The sequence below is a fragment of the Aphelocoma coerulescens genome, chromosome 3, assembly GCF_041296385.1.
Source record: "Aphelocoma coerulescens isolate FSJ_1873_10779 chromosome 3, UR_Acoe_1.0, whole genome shotgun sequence".
NCBI lineage: Eukaryota > Metazoa > Chordata > Aves > Passeriformes > Corvidae > Aphelocoma > Aphelocoma coerulescens.
The window spans coordinates 51,572,246-51,585,349 of NC_091016.1; the positions used below are offsets into that span (position 1 = coordinate 51,572,246).

General features: G+C 39.3%; 1 protein-coding gene across 1 annotated transcript in view; it reads left to right on the plus strand.

Moving 5' to 3' along the window:
* Window positions 1–13,104, plus strand: part of DISC1 (DISC1 scaffold protein) — a 191,732-nt gene that overhangs the window by 12,166 nt on the left and 166,462 nt on the right. The window contains 2 exon segments of the mRNA XM_069010268.1: window positions 6,544–7,523; window positions 10,890–10,959. Of these exon segments, the coding sequence (XP_068866369.1) occupies window positions 6,544–7,523; window positions 10,890–10,959 (1,050 nt within the window).

The window sequence follows — 13,104 nt, forward strand, 5'->3', positions numbered from 1 at the left end:
AATCTTTATCTCAGAGCGGCAGTTTATTGTCAGCTGGCAAAAGTACAGCTCACACAATTGCTGCTGCAAAGAGCAAACAATACCAGAGTACAGAAATTCTGTTGGACCATAAGGAGTTGCAAGGCTTCATGTAAAGCCCTGGGACTTTGTTTTTAGGGGAGCAGGGTGAGGGACCAGCACCACTTCTTTGCCTTTCTCCTAGCTACAGGTTGGCCTCATGTGCTATGCATTGCTGTAACTGCAGTTTGTGTCCATGCCTGGCTTTTGCAGGATTGTGTATTAATCTGCATCCTGAGGTGCTGTGCTTTCTGTGGGAATTTGGTGCTCAGCTTTCCTGATGTCTGGAGCTCCATTCCATCTCTGTTGTTGCCTAGACAGCATGGACATTGCATCTGACAGCCTGACTGGGGCTACAAGGTGAACTTCCTTCAGCAGGGAAAGGAGGAACATTTGTCCTGGGACTTTGATATTAAATTGTAAAGCTAAAAGCCTTCTGACTCCTCACCCTTGGCAATACAGGAGCTGCCACGTTGTTTTATTTTCATTATATGTGATCACTACTGAGCTGTTAAGAGAAAATTACTTTCTATTTCAGTAAACTCAATTCTCGTTTCAGACTGACTGTGCATCAGATGCTTAATTTGGAACCCACTCTCTTGGTGAAATTAAAAATTCAAATCTCCAAGCTGGAGCATTCAAACTGTGCTTGAATTAGAAATTGACTGCTGTCAATGTGCTCTCACACTTCACTTTTTTTTTTTAATTCCTCCCTCCCCTCCCCCCTGATGAGTTTTATATTAGAGTCTTGCTGTAGATGTTCTGACTGAGCAGAAGTAGTGGGAATCCACACTGTCAGTTTGTAGACGGAGTGATGAAAGAGAAGTGTGGTGTGTTAAATAGACCATTTTTGAAAAGGACTGCTGTGTACTGATTTCATAGTTTCATGTGTGTTTGGTGAAATGATTTTATGAGATATGACTGCAAACCCATTAAGTGTTGTTTGCAAATTAATTTATTACTTAAGAAAACTTCACAGTTTCTATGCAACATCCTTGCTCCCCTATTTCTGTGTAACATTTAAAGCTGTTGTCACATCTTGACTGAAAGAACCAGAGTGTTCTCTCCACTTAAGACATTTGCATGGGCTGCCTCTACAGACTTTTGCATTGAATCTGGGAACAAAAGAGTTCTTCCCCAGGAAGAAGAACAACAAACCTTACACACACCCACACCCCACCTCCTGAAATAAGCATTGGTTCTGTGTTGTGAGTATTCTCTGTAGGCTTGCAATTTGTGTGTCCATCTGCCTCTTTGGAAACTGGATAAATTATTCTCAATAACTTAACTATAAGTTAAAAAGAAATTTGCCCATAGGTTTGGAAAGAATTGGGCTGGATATTTTCGGGGAAGTGTCTTAAGTTATTCACTGTGCTGAAGGCACCCAGTGCCGGTATTGGCTTGTTTTTCCAGACCTGCTTGTGTTCTCCCCTGGCATGTTTTGTTGTCCATCAGGTGGTTGACAGGATGGATCGCTGGGCTGGGTGTAGGGTTAGTGATGACTGGGGAGTCTGAGAACTGTTCTGTTAAGCAGCTGGTGATGTGAGTTTGGCAGTTCTAGCTGGCCAAGGCAGGTATCAGTGGGTTGGATGAAATCCATCAGTGAGTTGTGTAAGGAGCTTTGGAGAGTGATTAGGTTGAGGCTGATCAACCAAAGATGAATTTGGAAAGTGAGGTGTAGTAACAGGTGTGTAATAAAGGAAAAGGTTATTTCTCTTATTCCCCTGGCTAAATTGTTACTGACATGGGAAATGTTATTTACCAACTTACTTTTTGGTAGACTCTTTTTTCTTTCTTAGTGTTGAGGCTAGACCAGGTTTAAACTGCTTCTTTATTTCTTGAGGTGTGAAAAATTTGATGGGGGTATTAATATCAGCTGATGTGATTCTAATTCTAGAGAGGTGCTGCAGTTTAATCAAATGGCTTAAAATGAGTTGTTGCATTAAGGAGCTAAGTGGCTTGATTGTAACAACTCAATGACATGCATTATGGGAGTGTGTCAATAAAAACACAATTATTTAAGCCCTGGCTAAAGAAGAGCACTCTGGCTTTCACAATGCACAACTCTTTGAGTGTTTTTTAATGAAGAATGGAAAGTGACGTGCATTTAATGCCCTCAGAAAATATGTTATTTGAGATGTTTTGGAAATTTAACAGTTGAATAACTGAACCCAGTCTGTGACCTTAGAAATCACAGCGTGCCTTGTTGAGGAAACAATTTGTATCATTATATCCAATACAATGTAGCTCAGCCATGCTTGCCTTCTATAGATACACTTTATAGAACGCTAGATAAACCACAGAGTTAACCGCGAGATGAAAACGCGAAGTGAGACCTTTTCATTTCAAGAGTTACGAAAATCTTTATTTGAAAGTGACTTTCTTTGAAAGCTTAATTGTGCAAAGAGATGGTGCTTGTTTGTTTCTGCATAGGCTGTGTTGAGATCAGTGCCATCTTACTTTGCATATTTAGCGGTGTCTTTGAAATTCAGTAATGAGTCAAACTATAACTGGTTATGAACCTGCAAGGTTTTACATATTTCTATGACAGAGGAACTGAACAGTCATGGTTATTGTCATGTCAGATTAATCTCCAAGAATGGTTCATTTTTGTTTCTGATAGGTTAAACATTTATGTGTGTAGGTTTGTAAATAACAAATACTTGAAACTCACTTACTTTGTTTGTGTAGAGCTTGATGGAGGTGTTTAAGGCTTCCTTAATAGAAGCAACTACAGAATTTGCTTGGAGCAGTGCTTTGATAGTTGGCTTTGAATATGACCAAATAGTTTTTCTTCCACATCACAGTTACCACCTGCAAATGCTCTGAAGATGAATTTGTTATTCTAATAAAAATGAACTGTGTATAATATAGGTGTATTCAGATAGTTGAGCTATCTTTAAAACTGGGAGAACTTAAATGAACTTGCAAGCATTCTGCATTACATGCTTAAAGCAGGAGTGAGGAGGTGATCACTTCAGAATTTCTATACTGATCTCTAAAATTCTATTGGACTTAACAAAAATGGAAGGTATTTACACCTTTTCATCCACAGATGCTATTAGAACATTTGGTCAAAAAACCTGAACTGCCACTTTTGTGGCTGAAAACAAAGACTGATGATCTAAAATAAATTAGATTACTGTTTTGCTGTCCTTCAGTGTCAGACTGTGTACAAGAGAATGTACTCTTTCCATCAGTGGGAAATGCTCTTAGGCTTCACCTCTCCCTCTTTGATCTCACTAGTGCAACTAAGATGTGAATAACACTGCTTTACAGCAATAGACTATTTTCTTTTTCTCTCTGCTCTGGATCTGAACTGTTATTTTTTATGAAATGTTGGTCATCAGGAAGGATTGCTGTGGTGAAAGAGCTGTTAAAAATATTTCTGAGCTTTTGTAATTGAATTTGAAGTAATTTGCACGTATTGCCATTAAATATATGTTACATCATCTTCTAAGATTGTAAAATATATATTTTAAAAAGTTGATTTTTAATATTACAATTGAAAGGCTCTTCCATTTGTGGCTTTTCTCTCTTTCTAAATGTGTGTCTCATACAATGCATGACACTGTAGTGTAGGGTTTTAAAATTGCCTTCAGTTGTTTCCATTCTGATAATCTTGTAGTTAATTGCCAACAGTTATTTGATGTTCTTCAAACTGAGGTAGTGATGAGAAGAATTTAAGACCTGTCTTTTTTTTTTTTTTTTTTTTTTTTTTTTTTTTTTTTTTTTTTAAAGAGCCAGCTGAATTGGTTCAGTTTAATTTCTCTGACATTCAGACAAAGCAGGCTGTGGTTGAAAGACTATGCAGAGAAAATTTACATAACTGTATTTCAGATATGTGATAATAAACAACTAAATTATTCTAATCTTGAGAACAGAGACATGGCACAAGGGTAAACAGTACCCAAACAGTATACCCAAGGCAGTAGTAACTTCCTGGCTGGATTTTGTGATGGCTGAGGGCAATATGAGTGCTGTCTAGCTGGAGCTGGGGATCAGGCTGGGGCCTCTCTTATCCTTTGGGGAAGGTGTGAGTGTGTGTTAATGTTGGTCCCAGCTCTGTCTCTGTCCACTCTGCCTTGCTCTCAGGGGCAGCCACACTGGGGTGAAGGACCTGCAGCTCTGTCCTTGCAGCATCCTCTGGATGGCTCATGGCTTGGCCTAACTATCATCCTGAGTGTAACTGAGGCAGTGCTCTGTTCTGGTGTCCAGGGGAGCGATCTGTGCTGCTGGACTCACCGGGAGACAGACCTGGAGTCCATGAAGGAACTGAATACCAAACCTGTCTAGAAGGTTACCTGTGAACCTTGTGAGGAGCACAGAGATGTGTGGGCTGTGTGTGATCTCATTCAGGATACTGGAACTGTACCCCTTTGGCTCCAATAATTTTTAGAATTGCATCCAGTTCCCTTGGTGTGACTATCTAATACTTTGACCAATTTAAACCTTATTTACATTAGCTTAGTTTAAATTTGGTGTTTAAAGAGCTGTAATTATCTGTCTACTTCAGAAATTCATAGTGATTTAGTGAGATCAATTTTAAACTGATGTTAATTAAACCAGAGAACCTTTTGTGTTTTTACAGACGAGGCCTGTGACAGGCCTTTTTAAATGGCCATGGACTATATGCAGCCTTAGAATGACTTTTTTATGCATGACTGATTTCTTCTGCTGAAGTCAAATTTAGGCCATTGTTTTGTATATAAAATAAAAGAATTAAATTTTAAAGAATGTTTTGTTCAGTTTTTGTTCCCTTGCTCTGAGACTGATTCCTGTTTGTTGTTCTTCTATTAAATTATTCCCAGTACAGCATTTCACTGTCTTTTTATAGTAGACAGGCTGATGGACTCCATGACCTTTTTTACTTCTGATTTCTGTGATGCTTTTTTTCCTCAGACAAAAGAGAATGTAAGAGACTGCTGGGATATTCTAATTTATGGTGATAGGAAGCAGAATACAGAAGCTTAACTGCAGTCCCATGGTGAGATGTGCCACTATTCTAGTATATGGAAAATGTATAATTTGCTTTTGTTGAAGGTTATTTGGAGAGAATGTAATGAATGTTAGGAAAATTCTCCTGGGAAGTTTCAGTGCTTAAATTCTTGTACAGGATGTCATCGTAGTGAGGTGCTGAGGTGCGTGTGAGGCCTGTGTTAGGAGCTGCTGAGGATGTGCATATCTATGTGCATATCTATCAATGTAAAAACTGACAAAGGGTTGTGGTTAGAGAGGAGTGTTAAATGTAAAGAAAAAGATCGGAAACTTGTGTTTTTGGAAGAGCTCTGTGTGGGTGATATGAATATTTCTAACACCCAATTGATTCTGTTTCAGTGAGTAGAGGGCAGCTAACAGAGGGCATAATTCAGCGAGGCATCAGATTCTCTTGAAGGGTGGTTCTGGCAAATAGGTCCAGTCAATATCTTTTTGTGTTATGGAATGGATGATAGTGCAGGGCTTGTATTCCCATTGATTCCCATTGTGCAGGACAAACAAATGGAATACCTTTTAACTAGCAGTAAATCCATGAGAAAATCGAAGTAGTCACCACATAATCTTTTACCAATAATACTTATATTAAAATATACAGAAAATACAGTCATTACATTCTGATCTCCCACTTTTAATGTTTACTGTGATCTTTTATCTTGTTCGGGTTTGGGTTGGTTTGTTTATTTTCCCGTTCTCTGCAAACAGCAAATTTATCTTTTCATCTATGTAAGCAAGGTATGTATAAGGAAATTATAAGTTACTGAGCAGAGGCTGCTTGATAATGATATTAATACTTCAATAATGTTGCGAATTACTAGTTTTCTAGGATTGGTGGTTTAACTTTAACTTCGGCAAAGCTTTAACTTTACATTTTGGACAATAGGTAGAACCATAAATCTAAATGACAACTTGTACAATATCTCATTAGACCAACATCTGCAACCACAGGGTGTTACAGTTGCTTCTGTTATGGCAGCAGAACCTGAACCACTTGCTACTCAGAGTGTTTAAACATGAACACAAGCAATTGAACACACGGCAGCAACAAGGTTATGAACAAAATTTCTTTGTGATCGTGGTTCTCACCTTTTTGGATGCAGATTCAGTCCTATCTTAGATGTGCTTGTAAGTGAAATAATTTTGGATCAGAGAAACTTAAAGCAAGTTTTTGCTTCGGTGTGCTGCTAAGCAAGTTGAGAATGGAAAAGCAGAGTGATACTGTGAATAAGGAAGATGATGTGATTCATTGTACCCAGGTTTGTGTCCTGATGGAGGAGCTTGTTAGTGAGTTCACTTAAAAACAGGTGCAAAGTCTTCAGAAAGTGAATGGATACACACAGTGTTCTCTATCTGCAGTATGGGCAGTGTCTGTGTTTTGTTGAAATTGAAAACGATGTGCTGCTTGAAATTTCAGAAACAACTATTTTCAGATGCTACAGTATGTTAAGCCTGGAAAACTGCAGAAACACTGACTTTTTCTCCCTCCTACAGATGATCGCCAGCAATTAATGCCGGTGGGCTCTCTTCGTAAAAAGAAGCTGGCAAAAAGACCTGGATACATGAGGCCAGAAGCTCAGCGACAGATCGAGTTTCAGTCCCTGGGTGCCTGCACAGGGTTGAGCCCAGCAGAGCTCCAGCACGGCAGGCAGCACTGTGGAGGCTCCGAGAACTGCTCTCGGCACTGGCAGTGCCAAAATAGCGTGGAATTCCTGCGCTGTAGTGCAGTGAGTAGTGCCGTAGCTCCTGCTAATGGGGTAACACCACTGGCCACTACTGGAAATACGCCAGGATGCCCCGAAAATCTTTCATGTTGCAATAGTCCACGGTCGGATAGCACAGGGATAGGGGTTTGCCCTGCTGCCACAACAGGCAAAGGAGATGCTTCTGCCGTGTGCTGTACATGGCAGAAAAGCCACAGCACTAAAGTGAGCAAGCCCTCAAACATGTATGCTTTGGATCAGACAAAAGTGAATAACAACTGTGAATATCAAAACAGAGATGGTATTTCTCATTCTGCTGGTGCACATGATAGCTTTAGTTCAAGTTTCAGCTTCATACAGCTCTCCCTGAAGTCGGCCTCCGAAATAAATGATGTTGAAGGCAAATCTATTGAGGAAGCTGAAATCGTTCTGCATCCCAAAACCACAGGAAATCTGCAGAAGCCAGAAGAGATGGCACAAACTCGTGAGCACTTGGGAGATTTGTGTTGCTTCTCCAGGTCCAGTGAGGATTTGCGGCATGAACATGAGAGCCCAGTCAATGATAAATTACAGGACTGTGAGACTGTCTTTCTCTCGGATATAGATGCAACATTTTCATATTCTACAGATTCCTCAGATGCAGCATCTGCTGGCTCTTCTGTCACCTCAGGATATGAGAGTAGCTTTAGTGACCATAACTGGGATACTTTGATGAAAAAATATGAACCAGTGCTACAGGATTGCTTGCTTGGCAACCGCAGTACGTTAAAGGTCAGTAATCTCACTTTGTTTTTGATTCCTCTTCCTCAAAATATTTTTATTTGTAGTGCTAAAATCAAAGGTTATGTAGGAGTCCAGATATTACTGGCTTTTGTGGCCTTTGTTCAGAGTTTTACAGTAGTGTTCTGCATGATAAAAATGAGAGAACAGGTTTTGTTTGGTCCTTTAAAAATAGGTGATATTGTTGCAGTACCCTATTCTATGTTCTACTGGAACTTTGATCCTCTCATTTCTAACATCACACAGCAGTTTCTGACTTCAGTAAGCACCATTTCTTTTCACAGGTGGCTGTTTTGTCTGCAGTTTGGGGTATGCGTAGTATAAAATTGGGGTGTGGTAAGAACTCTTTTCTTGAAGTATCATGATTTAACAACACTAAACTTTTAAAATGGAAATATTTAAGTTGAGCCAAAGATTTTTAGGAATTAGTCAACTTTGTGAAAGTAGTGTGTAATCTAATAGGTGCTCTCCCCATATGAAGAAAAATGGGGGTCAAGTCCCTGTCTCCATGTGGGAACTGAACCTTTTTGCTTTTCCCCTTCCACTCCAGAGCAGTAGTGGGCTGGTGAGTCAGAAGTCTTTTTGCATATATGTATATACCCATATTTATACCTACAACATCTACAGGCAGTGTCATTCACTGTGTTCTTTATAGGAGAGGTGTGGGGAAACTTTAAGAAGGATAGCTGTGTTATATTTTTATGATAGTAGGGTGGGCATTGGAGGAAACCATTCTGAGCTTACCTGATCAAAGGAGCCAAGTGTTGGCTTTATTGTGCACACAGGAAACAGTAATCTGGAGACTAATATGGACACAATGGATTTCACTCATTGGTTCAAGGTGCACTGTGTGGGTAGTGGGGGTTTTGTTGGAGTTTTTTTGTTGGATTTTTTTTTAAAATATTTTATTTTAATTGTCTCACTAGTGCCTGAGTTTCTTGGTTGCCTTTCAGAAACTCAGATCTTTGGGGAGACTTTGCACAAACCTGCTGTCTGGGTAAGACAGAAGGCTGAGAACCATTTATTCTTTCTTTGCTTACCATGACATTTGACCTGGTCTTATGATGCTCTCTAATACTTTCTTTTCATAGATGATGTGTGTAGAACTCAAACTAGGTTCTCGTATTTACAGACTTCACACCCATTGACAAGGAGCAGTTTCTTTGGTTTCATGCCTGGAATTGCAATGTGCACATAGTCTGGGATGTTTTGGGAAATTAATTCACTGCAAATTTGGGAATATATAATATAATACAATCAAAATAGGAAATGATTTTTCTTTCTTTTCAGTATTGCTTATTTGATAGGCACAAAAGAAACATTTCTATCTTTAATTTCTGTATTCATTAATTCATTGAATGGAGAATTGGGGATTTGGGCCCTCAGATGTCTTTGCCCTTGGTTAGCCAGTTGTATATGTTTAATTTGAAGCACCTTCCTATTGTAATGATAATGAGGAAGTCTCAAAGTTTTCAGAAAGGAACAAAGGCAACAGTAGTCGAGAAAAGGAGACAATACCAAAGTTGTTAAAATTATGCTTTGTCTGTACTTAAAAAGTGATCTTCATCTGGTACATGTATAGGACATGCCACACTGAAGCAGAAGCAGGTCTTTGATTAGTTGAGCTCCAAATGTCTCCCCAGCCTGCAAATGGAAAGCACTTTACAGTGGCAGCATCAGTCAGTTTGCCGTGGGCGTGCCTGGGCTGTGGCACCCAAGCAGACTTTAAATGACCTGCCACTGTGGTGCATGATGGAATAAACACTGCCAGCAGCAGCAAAGCTGTACTCTCGCTATAGATGGTTGTTATACATCATGTATATGAAAAAAGTGTCACTTGAATCATTCCTACTGCAGACTGCTTTAAAACTCTATAAAAAGTCAGGCATAAAACACAGACAATAATTTACGGTGGGGATTCAGAGCTCCTCCCTTCAGTATCATTTGCATTCCTCACCAGCCTCAGAGAAAAAAGATTGGAGTTTCAGGAAGTGAAAACCAAAATAAAGTAAAGTGCAGAGGGAATGGGAATGTATGCATCCTATAGCCTATTATTAATCAAACATTTTTGGATACTTTTCCAGCTTTGTTTTTTAGTTCTTTTCTTACTAGTCCACTTTCACATACCATGTTTAGAGGGATATCCTGAATTTAAAGGTTTGTTTGTTGATTGTCTGATTTGTGTGTTGATGTACAGTTTTGATAACTGAGTGCTTCTATTAAGTTGTTGACTGGCTGTACCTATTTTTCTCTATGCAATTTAGAGTTTAAATATGGGGACTGAATATGAAAGAGCTTCAGAGAAAAGAGCAATCTTTTGTAAGTGCAGGATGAAGTATGGATTTTTAATGCTCTCACAAGCACTTTCAGGCTTTGGACTTTGAGAATGTACGCTGCTTCTTTCTCCAGGCTCACCTTTTTCAGGGCTGATAGTGGCTTGTTTGGTACAGGTCATGCATAATTTTAATAAGAAACACATTCCAGTCTTGTAACTGCAGCTGAGTTAGGCTGTGGCTGTCATGGCAATGAGGAGAGGAGTAAACCTACCTTCTAGCCCATTTCTTTTAACAGCAAAAACTTGTAAAGGCCTTACAAATTTTTAGTAAATTTAGAACTTTGGTCCAGACTCTTGATATTAACGAAGAGAAGCATTCACTTTTGAAATAAGACTTTATTATGGTAAGTTTCTTTTGGAATGTGAGAGAGCACTCTATTTGGTTCGTGTATTCTTGGTGTTCTGCTTTTTCCCCTCATCTAGCATTTGCATTGCAAAAATGCAAATATCAACATTATGTAGATGACCCTAAATTGTATTTTAATGAAACATTTTGGCTGCATTTGAACACTCTTTTCTGACCCATAACATGAGTATACCTGTTCCAAAGTATTCATACTGCGTTTCTATTTACAGAATAAAATGTGATTTGCATATGGAAATTTTATATTTGTTCTCTGCAAAACTCAGGTAAAAAATTGTCAGAATGAGCTTGGGAACACACTGTTGAGTACAATGTGATCAGAAGTAGATGTCATGCTGATAGAATCCTTTAATAATCATACTTTCATTTATTCAAAGGGTGAAAAATATCCTGCGATTGCACGATCTCCTTTGCTTTTCAAGAGATACCCCATTTGTTATTCTCTGTATGTGTTTGGACTAAAGCCATGCTTGGCTCACGTAGCTGCAGTTCAGCTGACTTCCAAATAGGTCTGTCTGTTTAAATACTGGGATTTACTATCAAAATTTGGCCATTGTAGTGATGTAGTAATCAATTAAATTTCTATTATGTGGAGGTTAATAGCCTACATATTTTTAAATGCAGCTTCATCATAACTAACTTTTTTTTCTTTGCATAGTTAAAATCCTTGATCTTACGGCTTCAGAGGCTTCAGGAAAAAGCAATAGAGGAAGATGACTATGATAGAGGTGAGAATTGCTCCTCCCTACTTTCCACTGGATCATGCTGCTTTTTTTTTCTTTCCTTCGTCCTCTATTAGTTTTATTTTACATTTCCTACATAGCAGTGAGTAGGTGTGGAAAACTAGTTCAATGAACTGTATTGTTTACTCTGTTGTATGGCAGGAAAGAAATTAAAGTAGGTCAGCAGCAGGTAGCAACAGTTTTTATTTTCTTGAGCCACATCACCATGTGGGGAGGTTGAAATCCAAGTACCTACCATCTGGATCAGCTGTTTTGAAGCAGCATGACTGGAAAAAAAAAAAAAAACCTGCAGAAATGAGTGGAAGCTTCAAAAGGAGAAAGGACAGGCACTGGCTGCTGACAGAGTGAGATTTGCTGCTTGTCACATTTAGTCATGACCCTACAACAGGGCTCATAGAAATAAGGTCAGTAGCTATTACAGAAGTGAATGATACTGTCCTGTAGGATTAAGTTGAAGTCCACTGAGTTCAATCAAAATCAGCTAGAGAATATGGTGGTGATACAGCTGCTGGCAAATACCTATCTTTGAATACTGCTTTTTCTTTCAAATGCCTTGGCACTTCTGATAAGCTTTGTGTGTGTGCACATTAATAATTAGAGCATCTTTTAACACACATTGGGTTTCTTATGTTCAGGTACTCATATTTTGATAATCTTGAGGTTCTAAGTTAAATTCTTCCTGCTAGATCTATCTTCAGTGGGAAGAGCCTGCAAATGTTTCATTAAAATCTGCATGGTTACTTCAGAGAATAAGGGTGGAAAAAGATAACTCCTTTCCTGCCACTTTTCTATTCTCTGCTTTTAGGAATTGGGCAGTGGTCAGACTTGTGGTTTGCCTCTCCATATAAATGTGTGATGCTCTGCAGTTGTACCATGACTCTGTTTTCTTGCCCCCAAAGATGTCTCCAAGATGATGAAAATGTGTTTTAATAATGTCTAGGGTGTTAGTGTGTAGTGCTTTTGCAAGAGTGTTGGCCTCTTAAAGGCCTGCCTGTATATAGGAGAAGAGTCTGCTACTGTCACAAGTCATTCTTTTAGTGAGGCATCTCCTAAAGGGGAAAACCTTTAGGTATGTTAAAATCTGAGGATGTAGTAGATACTTATGGGTTTAATCTCTGTCAAATAGACATTATTGATGCATGTGCTTTACATGTGTAACACTCATAACTCTTCTTTTTTAAATGCCTGTGGGCTGAGCTCACAGTTGGAGACTTCCCAACAGCTGTGTACTCGGTGTGCATAGTTACCACAGATTCCAGCTGGGCTGTCTAGGCAGTCAGCCAGTCTGACAGCAGTATTTCAGTGTATCAGGTGTGACATCTCCATGTGATGCCATATAGTCGTTGACCACAGGGAAAAATAATGACTTGTGTTGAATCTTGCCCAGAAAGCTCTTATGTAGAATTCCTGGGCACTAGTCTTCTACCCTTAAATAAGGCCCAGCCTCCTGTTGACCATCACTTTATCCTTTTACCCTTTTCAATTCCACCCTAGTTATCAAGCAGGGTTAGCACAGAGGGTGGTTTGCAGAATCTTGCATTAATTCCCCTCAGAAAAGTAGTCTGGCTGAAATGTTATTTCACTAGGTGTTGTGGGCACAGAGAGGAAAAGTGGTAAGGAGAATCCACAGGTGTAGGATTTCTGTTTTGTGTATGAAGTCTGACATACACAGAAAACATTTGTCCTGGTATGGAACTAGATGCTGAGGTGCCTGAGAGACTTTGACTTGGGTTCTCCCATCCCTTTGAAAACTAGAAGTCCATCTTGACACTGTTCTCAGAAAATGACACGCTTCATGCGTGCATGTGACCAGGCATCTTTAATTTTATCAATTCCTAGCTTTTGAGTTCTTGACCTGCTTTCTGTCATACTGGTCTTTGTTCCACTTCTGATAGAACTATCAACTGGGGTTTCTTTTGTGACTGCTTTTCATTGTTTTCATGGTAGCTGAACTGGCTTCCTTAGTTTTCCTTCTGTGAAACCCAGGCAGTGTATCTTCAAGGTAAGACTTGCCTGGAGAAGGTGCAGTGCTGCAAGAAGAATCAGAGCTGTGACCTTCCTTCCTCATCTTGCAGTGGCAAAGCTTTCCACCTTTGCTTTTAGAGCTATGTTGCTGCTCCTGGTGGAGAA